Genomic DNA, 13692 nt, shown 5'->3' on the forward strand with positions numbered 1-13692 from the left:
TGAGTTCCAAATAAGAATACAAAATTGATTTTTGCATCTCATTTGCCTTCTCCTTTTATCCTCTTGAATTCTAAACTACAAATTACAAAACTTACTTGAAAATGAAAACTCTAAACTAAGAAAGAAATCCTAAATGAGAGAATTTTGCCTTCAAGTGTTTTTTGAGAGAATTTAGTGAAGAAATGCTCAATTACAATCTCCTTTGCTCAAATGAAATGGCCTTTATTTATAGGCTTCACATCCTGACCGTTGAGCTGTTGAGCTGGACCGCTCAGCAGCTGACCAGACCCTTCAGCATGGGTTTGGTCCCTTGACCAAGTAGCTTAGTCACCTCCTTGTGCATGACTCACCAAAGCTAGTTATGGGCTATGAGACCAGCTATTGTGAGCTACTTCTGAAAAGCCTATGGTGGGCAACTTGAGGTGAGGTCATGGATGACTTCATGGTTTGCTTGATGGTTAAGTCAAGTCTGGTAAGCATCGCACCTGCTTCACCGCTGAGCTGCTTGTTCAGCAGCTTCTGACCGTGTTGACTGGGACGTGGCTTGGTGCTTGCTGATCTAGCCAGGAGTCTAGTTCTCCGCTGAGCAGCTTGTTCAGCAGCTTGGCTTGTGCCAAGCTCACGTCTAACCGTGTCAAGCATATTTCTGACCGTGCCAGGCCTAGTCTGGTGCTAGGCTGAGCGGCTAAGCAGGTCCGCTCAGCTGTCTGGTTAAGCAGTTTGGTCCAGGTCAGGAAGGTGGCCAGGTGAGGCAGGTCAGCTCAGCGGGGCTTGTTCCACGCTCAGCTGCCTGGTTGAGCACCTTGGTTTTCTTGACTTTTGTTGCTTTTTGACCATGAATCTTTTCTCTTCTTTTCTTCATTTTATTTCCTACAAAATACATAAAAAGGCAATACAAACACAAATATACCAAATTGTGATATTTTATACAAAAAGTATTGTTTTATGTTGGTTTTTCTCAATTATGCTTAAGATAAGTGCCATAAAAGTGTATTATTTTTAGGTATGTTTGGCACTTATCAATTCACTATACTGGGATAGACGTGCGTAGCCTTTAATGCACATGCTTTATAAATACACTTTTGAAAAGGTTGTGTGTGGTTTGATGTCAAATATAGAGTTCAAGACTATGAGTTGCTCTAGTAAAATCGAGATCTTATTCACTATGCAAAAGTTCAAGTCGCATGACACCTTGTTTACGCACAATCTTATTTAGGCAACAAAAATTCCCAGAAATCATTTTTTTAATTTCAAGTGGGGGATTGTCGGAACTTGTCTTATTTGAGGTCATTTGTGTGGACTTTTGGGTGTGAAATAAAAAAACTCACAAGTCCCACATTGAGTGGTTGAGGAACTTGGAAAAAAATCTCATGTTATACATTATAGAACTCTCCCTTCATAATTTGTTGTCCTAGTTGAGTACGTTTTTACTCAAATTCTTCTTTCTCCCTCATAATTTCTGGCGACGCATTTTCGGCAAACTTCTCTCCCTTTATTTCTGCGGCACTAAGAATTGGCATATGCAGCTAAATTGTGGGAATTTCGAGGACTGACACTGGTACTCAGATTGTGGGAAATTAGAATTGGCACGACTAGCCATATTGTAAAAATTTTGAGAATTAACACTAGTAGTCATATTGTGGTGGGTGCACTCGAGATGGGTTCTTTTAGTGCAGTAAGAATTCAATAACAGAGAACTGGATTGTTTTATCCGGAGAACGACGTGGTTGATAGTCTATTTACAAATTTTAGGCAGTGTCACGAAACTTCTTAAAGAGAGTGACCTGATCATAACTCAGCCAGTAAGTATTCTTTCGTACCATTTAGAATTGTTGCATATGCTTCTTGATATAATTTGTCCAAGGCTTTGAACGCTTGATCTAAACAAGGATTCTAAAAATCAAAGGAACTCAGTGAAGAGCCCTATAGACACCTCATACTTATTGGATAAGGATTTCAATTCCTCAATGGATACTAAGATACTTGAGTATTGGATGACACAACCTCATGAAGATATACATGATATTGAAGTTGATGTTGTCTGAGAAACTAAATAAGACACTCCTATTATGAAAGGTGAGATTGATTTCTCTATTTAGACATTAAATTCATAGATATGTCCTGGTTGTGCCACTGATTAGCCCTATAATTAATGAAGACCCCATATGCTGATAACTAGAACTGCATGCCCTACATCACCATGCATATATAACTCCTACTTTCGATAATGCAGAATCTGAAAATGTTGAAAATCAACATCTTGAAAAAGTGGTACAAATTTTTCCCAAGACAAGGTTCATTTCAGTCATTGCTTCTATCTATCATGCATCCAAGAGATCAACCTCAACATTCTCATGCAATGAGTAATATTCAAGAAATAAGGTAGATCCAATACTCTAGAGAGAGTTCAAGACCTTTACTTTCATATCATGTGGAGGAACTTATAACCAGAAAGATCAAGGAACAAATTGATGAATCTTTCGTTCATACCAACAATCTCATGAATCAAATTATGGATATCCTTCAGAGCTTTCGGAAAAATCAGAACCCAACCCATGTTAGAAATTCATAATTTCTAATTAAGGTGGACGTCATATATTTAATACAATTATATTGGCTATTTATTTTTGGGTTACAAAACAAGTGATCTAATTAATGACAACCTATAATACTTTTGAAATTGATAACGAATATGGGCTTAATGAGTGGATACCCAAATGGTTGCCCTATAGGGGATAATGGGAACCCTATAAGTTAACACATAAGGAACGGTTATGGTCCCAAAGACACTAAATCACAAATAGTTTTCTTCTCTCCCCATTAGAGAGAAAACAAAGGTCCCAAAAGGAATTAAGGATTTGGTTGAGGAAGACTATCATACCAAAAACTCTCTCAAAAAGGTATATCAAAGGAGTAGATCAGAGAACATGGATTCATGTATGGCTTTATATCCTTATTTTATATTATGTATGAGAATTATGAGATTCAAGATCCTAGGATTGATATTTCACAAATCATGAGGAAAAATCTAATAAGTGGTATTAGAGTTTTAGCTTTTGAATTTTATGGTTCTCCATTAAAGATGTTTTTCCCCCAATTTTTTATGAACCCTAATTTGTGAATTTGTGGATTTTTGTGCTTCTGCTGTTAGTTATGAAAATTGGGTATTTAGGAATAACGAGGATAACTTTTTACCCGCTTATTTGAATTATGAGTAATTTGAATTATGAATCCTTGCAACATGTATTGAAATATATATTCAGATCTGTGCATGAACATTGCATTAACTTTTATGACTCTATTGTGCAATATATATATTATATGTGCACTATTGCCTTACTGTTGGGCATTGACTTATGTCACTTTACAATTTTTCAGTTTGTTAAAGTATACATATAAAGTATATATGTGTTAAGATGCGTTCTTATTTTATATACATACAATATGGAATTCATGACCTTGTATATATTGTGAATTAAAATATACATATTTACATATGTAATTGTTTTCAGCTTGAGGTTTTTGTGATGTTTGGAATTACTTATTAAATTTAATATATATATATAACGGTTACAGATAATGCTTAAAATTATATATATTTTACTATGTTAGTGTGAGAAAGTACATATATATAAATAGTGTTATATACATGTTTTAAGATATGCATGACCATATTCGATTTGGAATTTCGATAATGATTTCAATCTATTTTTTTATGCATTTTAATCTCGGTCTATTTTCCATTTGATTAAGATTGCATCCATTTTTATGGGTTGATATATATGTAATATATCTTTTTTGATTTGGAATTATATTTTGAGATTAGATTTGTTAGTCATAAAAGATATTAAATCTGAAGGTTTTAATTCCAAGATTATATTTTTTGTAATGGACTCATATTGTTTACTTTTTTTTGTCTGGTAATTATTTTGAATTAATTGATGCAATATGTTGTCAAACTAACCTCTATTGTGAAAATTAATTGAAAGTACACAGATGAGTAGGAGATTATTTATGCGAATTGTGTTCGGCCCAAAGGAAGACACAATTTGGCCAAATAATAGCTTACATGTGATGATAAATATGTAACAATTATATAAAAATTCATGTTAATAATAGTCGGTCCAAGGAAATGCTATTGTTTGATAAAACTAATTGTTAATATTTGATCATTACATTGAGAGTACCACTTACAAATTGATTTCTTTGTCAACAGACTAGAAATTAATGTTGTGTTAGGTATCTAGTGATGAGTATATTATGTAAAATTGTCTTGTTTTATATATATTACTTGACTTGTTTGTTTAAATGGTTGCAATACTTACGGTTTGTCGCATTGGTTGGTGGCTGATTGCATTATTAAGTGGTTGCTATTGTTGAAGCAGTGTTTATGTTTGGACAGCTTGTCTTGCCATGTTTAATCACGTATAAAATGATAATATTTTTTTTATGTAAACTTCAAAATGATCGTTATGGAATTCGAAATGCAGCCCTTGTGATGAGAATGGTGCAATGCTACTAATATAGTATAATGAGTATATGTATTTGTATGTGAATATAAATAATATATGTTTTGGATTAGGGAATGGAGTATCTCCTTGTATAAGGAGATAAGTTATCTCCTCCTACCAGTGAAATCATGACATGTGTCATGTTTCACCATTTTCTATAAAAATATTTTTTAAAATAAATAAAATAGCACACATGTCACATTTTTACTGGCTAGAGGAGATAAGTTATCTCCTTATACAAGGAGATACATTATTCTCTTTGGATTAAGGTTTTGTTGAATGAAACTTAACTAAATGGTTTTTATTTGGGAAAATAAAATTGTTTGACATTTTAATTGAATCTATTAAATATGAAGTCGCCAAAGTGACATTTTTTTGTGAATTGTTTATAATAAATATCAAATGCTAGTGCTATATGTATCCATGCGAGTATTAATCGAACCAAAAGAAGATTATTATTTGGTCGGATTATATACACACATGTGATTTTTATTAAGTTGCATATGTGAATGATAAATCAATCCAAAGAAGGGTTTATTATTTGACATACATTATGATCAATGTTTGACAATTACAAACAAGAGTATCATTAGTGATTGATTTGAAATATCAAGTCAATTGTATGTTTACATTTTATGCAAATAGTGATTGGCCCAAAGAAAAATTATTATGTGGCCCAAATTAAAAACAATTTGCAGTAGTAAATATGTGATAATCATATGGTTTTCCATGTGAATAGTAAGCCGGTCTAAAGAAAGACTTATTGTTTGATAGGACTGATTATCAATGTTTGATTACTACATTGAGTGCTTACAAGTTAATAATTTTTTTGTCCAAAGACTGAATATTAATGTTGTACTAAGTAACTCGTGATGTACTCCATCATCATTTGAATTTAAGTATTAAAGTTGAATGTGAGTTTAATTGCAAGAATGATTACAATTTATTTTGTTCTTTTACTAGTGCTACAAATATTTCTGCTCAAATTAAGAACATCTCATTGTTGAATGAGACAAATTTTAAGGTCTATAAGGAAGCCGTAGAAATTATTCTCGACTGTTTGAATTTAGATCTGACACTTCAGGTGGAGAAACTCATTTCTACTTTGGAAATCCTCGATGAGATTAAAATTGAGAAATGAGAACACTCTAACTGAATGTGTCTAATGATCATGAAACAACACTCTATTACATAAGCGTTTTGGTGCTCTGTTTCTGAGGGTCAGAGTGGAAGGAAGTTCCTTGAAGAAATAGAACCATATTTTGCCAAAAATTAAAAGGCGGAGACGAGTAGCCTTTTGGCTAAACTCATCTCTATTAAGTATAAAGGCAAAGGGAACATAAGGGAGTATATTATAGAGATGTCTAATCTTGCATCAAAACTCAAGTCACTTAAGTTAGAGCTTGGTGACGACTTGCTCATGCACTTGGTTTTGATTTCGCTTCCTGCAAGTGCAATTCCTAATGTTTATATTGTATTTTTCAAGAACGTCAGGATGACATCAGGTTAATAGAGGATGATCCATTGAACTTCCGTCAAGCCATGAAAAGTTCTAACTCTAAAAAGTGGATCGATGCCATGAAGGATGAGATGAATTCTATGCATGATAATGACGTTTAGGATCTTGTCGAATTACCTGAAGGTGCGACAACTATTGATTGCAAATGGATATTTAAAGGCAAGAGGGATTCGAAGGGTAATATTGACAAATATAAAGCTCATCTAGTTGCTAAAGACTTCACTCAGAAAGAAGGCATTGATTATAAAGAAATCTTCTCTCCAATATCTTCGAAAGATTCTTTTTGAATAATATTAGCACTAGTAGCTCATTTTGATTTAGAGCTATATTAGATGGATGTTAAGACTCTGTTTCTAAATTGTGACATTAAAGAAACAATCTATATGGTGCAACCATAAATTTTGTGTCAGTTGGCTCAAAGTCAATGGTATACAAATTAAAGAAATTCATTTATGGCGTTAAACAGACTTCTCGTCAATGGAATCACAAGTTTCATCAAGTTATTACCTCGTATAGTTTTGAGGCAAATAAAGTTGATGCTTGTGTGTACCACAGGTTCAGTGGGAGTAAATTATATTTATGGTATTATATGTCGATGATATACTGCTTGCGAGCAGTGATATATGACTATTGCATGAGACCAAGAGATTTCTAACGAAGAATTTCAAAATGAAAGATCTTGGGAAAACTTCTTTTGTATTAGGTATTCAGATACTAAGAGATTGCTCTCAGGTATCCTAAGATTGTCAAAAGAATCTATATAGATAAAGTCCTAGATAGATTTGGCATGAAATAAAATAAACAAGGGGATACCCCTATAGCTAAGGGAGACAAGTTTAGTCTCGAACATTGCACCAGAAATGATCATGAAAGATACGACATGCAAAATATTCCTTATACATTTGCAGTAGGAAGTCTAATGTATGCTCAAGTTTGCACTGACCCGACATAGTGCTTGTCGTGGGAGTTTTTTTGGGAAGATGTTTGAGCAATCCTGTAATGCATCACTAGAAGGAAGTCAAGCGTGTTATGTGTTACTTAAAGAGAACAATGGAGTGCATGCTCACTTATCGGAGGTCTGATAATTTAGAGATCATTGTGTACTCTGACTCTAATTTTGATGGATGTCTAGACAATATACACTCCACGTCTGGATATGTATTTATGTTGGTTGGATGTGCTATCTTTTGGAAGTCTTCTATATAGACGCTCGTAGCTCCTTCAACCATGGTTGCCTAATTTTTTCAATGACTTATGTGTGGTCGATGATATTAAAAGACTACTGAAAACTTATTTGACAACAAGTCTGCGGTTCTTTCATAGGGACAAATTTTATGCTAGCTGATCCACTGACTAAAGGTTTAGTAGCTATAGTCTTTCATGAGAATATTACTCATGTGAGTATTGCTCCTTAAGATACCTTAGTTCAATGGGAGTCTATATGTTTTATGATTTACTTTGGACGTCATATATATTTTTATGCATAATAAAGATGATGGGTTATTATTCTATTTTGAACTTGTGTATTGTAACTATTGTGTTGCAATTAAGGACTGAATTGATTTCACTAAACAACAAAGAAGGAGCAGTTGAAATTAGATATGTTTAAGATCACATTGCATGAAATTTCCATTTCACTTATCCATATTTGATTTATGTCATTTAGTATATTGGTATGGTGATCATCGTGGTCGAGTCACGTTTGAATGTGATGAAGGTCACGGTGGTTCCATAGTTGATAAATGAGATGGACCAGATTGTATTAAGGAGAAGTCTAAATATAAATAGCATACAGATGCACGCCTAAAGAATATGTGATATAATTGTTTCAGGAAAAATATGAAGCCCAAGTGGGAGATTGTTAAAAATTCATAATTTCTAATTAAGGTGGACAACATATATTTAATACAATTATATCAGCTATTTATTTTGGGGTTACAAAGTAAGTGATCAATCAATGACAACCTATAAGACTTCTGAAATTGATGACGAATATGTGCTTAATGAGTGGATACACAAACAATTGGCCTATAGGGGATAATGGAAACCCTATAAGTTAACACATAAGGAATGGCTATGGTCTCAAAGACACCAAATCACAAATAGTTTTCACCTCTCCCCATTAGAGAGAAAACGAAAGTCCCAAAATGAATTAAGGATTTGGTTGAGGAAGACCATCATATCAAAAACTCTATCAAAAATGTATATTAAAGGAGTAGATCAGAGAACATGGATTCAGGTATGACTTTGTATCATTGTTTTATATTATGTGTGAGAATCATGAGATTCAAGATCCTAGAATTGGTATTTCAACAATCAGGAGGAAATATCTAACACTCCCTTCCTCTTCAACTCAAAATCCTCTACTCCACCACCCTTACACATCCAAACCAGTTTTTGTCTTTTTGCTTTTTTAATTTTTTTTCTCTTTCTCATGATCATCTTTAGGAATGACAATGTGGTGGGGTTATATATATATGTGTGTGTTAAATTTATCACTTTAGTTCCATCACTAAAATTCATTGTTAAAACATAGATAATATATAATCTTAAAATAGTACAAAAATATAATATACATATATATAATATTTAATTAAAAATAAATTAATAACTATATGCGTACTCGCGGGATGGATATCATAATAATAATATTGACCTATAAGCTATCATTAAGGATGGTCATCATGACTATTTTTTTGTTATCCCTAATTATCTTAGTCTTTCATTTAATCTTTTTGTTTTATGCTCACTACACTCCTTCATGTTGTTGTATGCTGACAAAAATTGAGAGAAATGAGAAAAAGGTGAATTAAATTGTGTTTTTAAACAGGAGAAATGGATGATTTTTTATAAATAGGAGAAAAAGATGAATTAAGTTTTGTATTTTCAAAATGTTGTTGCCATAAATGTTTTACTTCTCTTGTTTCATATCATGTTGTATATATGATATGTTGAGATGCTTATCCTTTTTAAGTTGCTATCCGCACCTGATAAAAATCTTTTTGTATAAAAAAGTTCAATATTGTGTTTTAGGGGAGAGATGAATCTCTCTTAAGACCTTGTCTCTCAAACTTAATTTGTTTCCATCATCATAAAAAAAATGGGGAGATTGTTGAAACCAAAGTGGCTTTTATTTAAATAATATTAACAAAACTAAATGATTTAAATAGACTAGTCTCTTATGTTTTGATGATTAACAAAGAATTAGTTTTAAATAGGAAAATAAAGTTAAGACTACTAATTTAACAAAGAATTAAAACATGAATAGTAAGCCAATACTATATAATTGAACAAAAGAAGGAGCTACTAAACAAAAAAGTGAACCAAGGAAGGAACTACTAGACAAAAAATTGAAGTCAGTAGAATAATTTTCTTCTTCTTCTTAAATGCATAAAAGTAAAAACTCTTACAAAAACCTTTAATATGAATTTCACTATAAACGCGTCCAAACAACTAAGTTCATCCAACAAGTAAGCACACCCAAAAGGCTAGGCTCATTTGTGACGACTGCGTCCAAAGATAAATACGTTCAAGATTTTATTTCTTTGCTCATATAAGAAAGTCTTTGTGATCTTCACTGATCTAATCATTTGAATTTATTTAAAACAATTTGTATTTATTTCATAAGATTGTTTGAGTTTCAAGTCTTTATTCTTCATTTAATTAATTTCATACAACAAAAGAAGGAAAAGTCAGAAAACAACTTTATCTCACAAAGTTGATAGCCAAGAAAAGAGAGTTCTTCAATATCAAAATATCATACTCAAGAAATCCCTCACGTTAAATGTTATATCTAAACAAATACTATTTTGAGACTCAATGGACCCCTCACATTAAATGCTTTCTCTAAATAAATATTATTTTGAAGACCTTTAACAACTCCTATTTTTTAGAATACCACTCCTCAAGATTCAATTAGTGGTTCAAAAGGTAGTGTATTATTAAATATCAAGAAAAGAAACAAAACTAAGAAAACACAAAAAAAAAAACTCTTCAGAGAATGTATTGTATATTTTAGAGTTATTTATGTATATTCACTTATTGATTTGGAAACTCATTTCGATCTTAAAATTTCATATCTTCACATATAGTGAGTTTCTAAATATCAACCTTAAAATCTTTATTCTGAATAAGAGTATGCAGATGCTTGGTATTGAAAGAATACTTTCTTTGATTGGTGTTGAATACATAGTGGCTAAAGAAGTGTTGAATACTTATGTGAAGAGGTGTAGAATACTTACCTGAAGAAAAGTATAATACTAAGCTTGAAGAAACATTGAATACGAGAAATAATGGAAAAATCTTTCAGGTAAAAGGGACTAAATATAGTTTTTTATTAAATAAGAGTGCAATGATAAAATTATTATATGATTTTCTATCCCTTATATTTTATTGTCTATATTTAAACTAATAATGAGTTTTTGAACTTGATGTGCGTTAATTTTTCAAATTCATTTTCAAACTTATGTTAAATTTGTCATTGTTTGTTAAAAATATTTTTTTAAATGTTATTTTCGAAAATCTATAACAAACACATTTCAATCTCTTTTGTGTTTAAATGTGTCAACTTCATTTTGACAATTTCCATTCCATTATCTCTAGTAGAAACTACAAGATTACACTTCGATCTTTTTTCTAGCTCATAATTACATTATATAATATACCAATATCAGTATACAATACCTAATTTTATATGATTTACCGTGAAATGTAGAATTTGATATATGATATATAGTCTAAAACATAAATCATATTAGGATGATTATCCTCTCTCCCTCTTCAATTTCTTTAATGATAAGTTTTCTTTGATGAGCAAGAAGCTAAAAAAATAAAAAAATAAAATTGGAATTAGGGTTCAAGAAACAAATTTAGGATCCAAATTAGAAAAGAAAATCCCCGTCATACCACTTACGAAGCAAGCAAGTACCAACGGTCATTTTGCCTTAGCGCTCATTTCATCAATTTAATAATTTTTGCGTTAAAAAACACGCAGCTTCATACGACAGCGTTTCACTTTTTCATCTCCCTTCTGTCTCAATCAGCTAGGGTTCGCAATCACAAACCCTAACCTTCACCAATTGCAATAATCGTTCCCTCAAAATGGCAATTGCACGCACTGGAGTCTACGTTGACGATTATTTGGAGTGTAATCACTTTTCCCCTATTTTTTAATCTAATTTTTTTCGAATTTTTCGCTGAATTTTTCATTGCCATAGATTCTAGTACATTGCCCGCTGAACTTCAAAGGCTGCTCAATACCGTCCGAGAACTCGATGAACGATCCCAATGTAAATGCTTTCTCTAATTTATACTATTTTAGTTTTTTGTTTTAGGGTTTAGGTACCCAAGTTAGTTCTTTGTCATTAATTACTTTGTTACTTGTATTTATATTCTAAAAATTTGATATATTTATATGTTTTTGCTGTTTATATTTATAAGGTATGGGTAACCAGAAATGCATGTGTCAACCATTTATAATATAATCAAATTTCAATAAGTATGTGGCAACTCAACTTGGGTACAGTGGTACACTTAGGGTCCATTTGCGAGTTGTATTTTGGAGTAGAAGGGAGAGAATTTGAATACTTCAGAGCCATGAAATACATTTGTGAGATGATTCTGAAGCCTTCCATTTCCTTCAAAACTCAACTCGCAAACATACCATATGGTTTCGGGTCAAAGAAGGAGAATATTTTATTTAGGGAAGCCTGGTAAAAGAAGTGTATTCTTTCAATGATAAAAAATTAAGACATACAAAAAAATCACTTTTAAAATTTGGTGCAGTTGTGGCTATATGAAAGTTTTGGGATCAATATGAACTCCTGTTTCCTAATATGCAGGGTTTTAAAACCTATTAATAAGTGATTTCTAATGTATTGTTTGCCACAAGTCTTGCTCATTGTTTTTTCTCTTAATGGCTTATTTTCTATTTATTTGTTTACTTAATTTTTTGGTTTTGTGTGATGGAAGCTATGATAAATCAGACCGGGCAGCAAACAGAGTACTGTATCTCATCACATGGCTCTAAAAAGGGTAATCATGGTGGCCATAACTATAATAATTACAATTATGTGAATGAAGAAGACGATGCAACTATTGAGAAAATGCAAAAAGAAATCAAGGCAAATCAGGATAGTGCCTTAAGTCTATGTACTGAGAAGGTTTTGTTGGCACGACAAGCATATGAGCTGGTGAGCTTTCTCCTTCTTTTTATTTGATCTTTATGTATACTCTTTCAGACTTAGAAATAGGGTTTAATACCATATCATATATCAGAGAAATATGTGAACAAGGATAATCGATGGTGATGAAACTTGTCATAATTGCTGCCACAAGGGTTCTCTGTATGATAAAACCTATAGCCCTTCAAAACTTTAACCATCTTGCGTGTAATGATACCTTTATAAGGTTTAGGATTTAAGAATTTCTAAAAGATATTCTTTCCTTTTCATATTACATTTTCCAAATAGTTATCTCGTCTGATATGCAGTACATAAGAAAGATTCCTGGCTTATTACACTCCAAATGATTCCATATGTGTTTGAAATACATGCAATACCTTTGGATCTTAGCCATAAGATATCAAACATTGAGTTGGTGGGCGTGAAAGTTTGGAAGTTTAAACTATTCAAAGTATAATAATTTAGTTCATCTATTTTCTCGATTCCTTTTCTTGCATGCTTGGAGTAGTATAACTAAGTAATCCGAACTTTTGTTTGTTTTAAGTATAAGTGTGTGTATTAGATTTTATTTTGTTTTTATTAGAACAATTAGATCTAATTCCACCTCAAAAGCTAGCTCATAGGAAATGGATTGCCCCTATCATTATAAATGGCTCTTGACTCATATCATCAACCGATAAGGGACTTCAATACTTTAACACACCCTCTCATGCCTATGAATGACCCATTTGGAGTGTGGAATTTTGCATAAATGAACATCTGCAGTGGCCCATCATTGGGGTTGACTCTAACACTATGTTAGAATAATTGGGCTTAACCACACCCCATAAGCTAGGGTTCAATGCTTCAATACCAAAATCTTATAGTTTTGTTGAAATGATAATAATAGCTTCTTAGAATTATTCTCTAGGAGTGCCCTCATTCTTGTCGTGTATGTGGTGTGTCAACTTACATTATATGGCTCAAGATAGCCAGGACTCAGAAATCTGGTTCTAAATTGTGATCATATACATTTGCATAATGTGGAAAGGTTGCGTATCATTGATTCTGAAGTGAACTATGCTCAATGATCACAGGCACAAGTCGTATCTAGGAAGTCATGTTCATGTGATTTTTTTTTCTTTTCATTTTGCTTCCTCTTAATGCATGAAAGGAACATCTTATAGCCAGAGCTACAAGTTTCAATCTTTTATTTGATTCAGATAGATAGCCATATAAAACGACTTGATGAGGATCTAAACAACTTTGCTGAAGATCTAAAGCAAGGTAAAATAACCTTGTAATTTGCATTCTGGTGTATTTAATGTCACATATGCATAATTTTCTTCAAATTAACCTATAAAATTAGTATGATCTGCTAGTCCTATTGCCATATTGATTTTGGTTGAAAAGTTCACCAGAAAAAGAATCAAGCGAAACAGTACAAACAAATAATTGTATTTATAAGGGAAGCAGATATGTCTTCACCACACTATCAATG

General features: G+C 32.2%; 1 protein-coding gene across 1 annotated transcript in view; it reads left to right on the forward strand.

Moving 5' to 3' along the window:
- Positions 11003–13692, forward strand: part of LOC109357609 (PHD finger protein ING2-like) — a 5544-nt gene continuing 2854 nt past the window's right edge. Inside the window, exons 1-4 of the mRNA XM_019601580.1 lie at positions 11003–11176; positions 11247–11318; positions 12001–12221; positions 13415–13478. Of these exons, the coding sequence (XP_019457125.1) occupies positions 11131–11176; positions 11247–11318; positions 12001–12221; positions 13415–13478 (403 nt within the window). The 5' untranslated portion in view covers positions 11003–11130. The remainder of the gene's footprint in view (positions 11177–11246; positions 11319–12000; positions 12222–13414; positions 13479–13692) is intronic.

This window comes from Lupinus angustifolius, chromosome LG10 (assembly GCF_001865875.1).
Source record: "Lupinus angustifolius cultivar Tanjil chromosome LG10, LupAngTanjil_v1.0, whole genome shotgun sequence".
In the NCBI taxonomy this organism is placed as follows: Eukaryota; Viridiplantae; Streptophyta; class Magnoliopsida; order Fabales; family Fabaceae; genus Lupinus; species Lupinus angustifolius.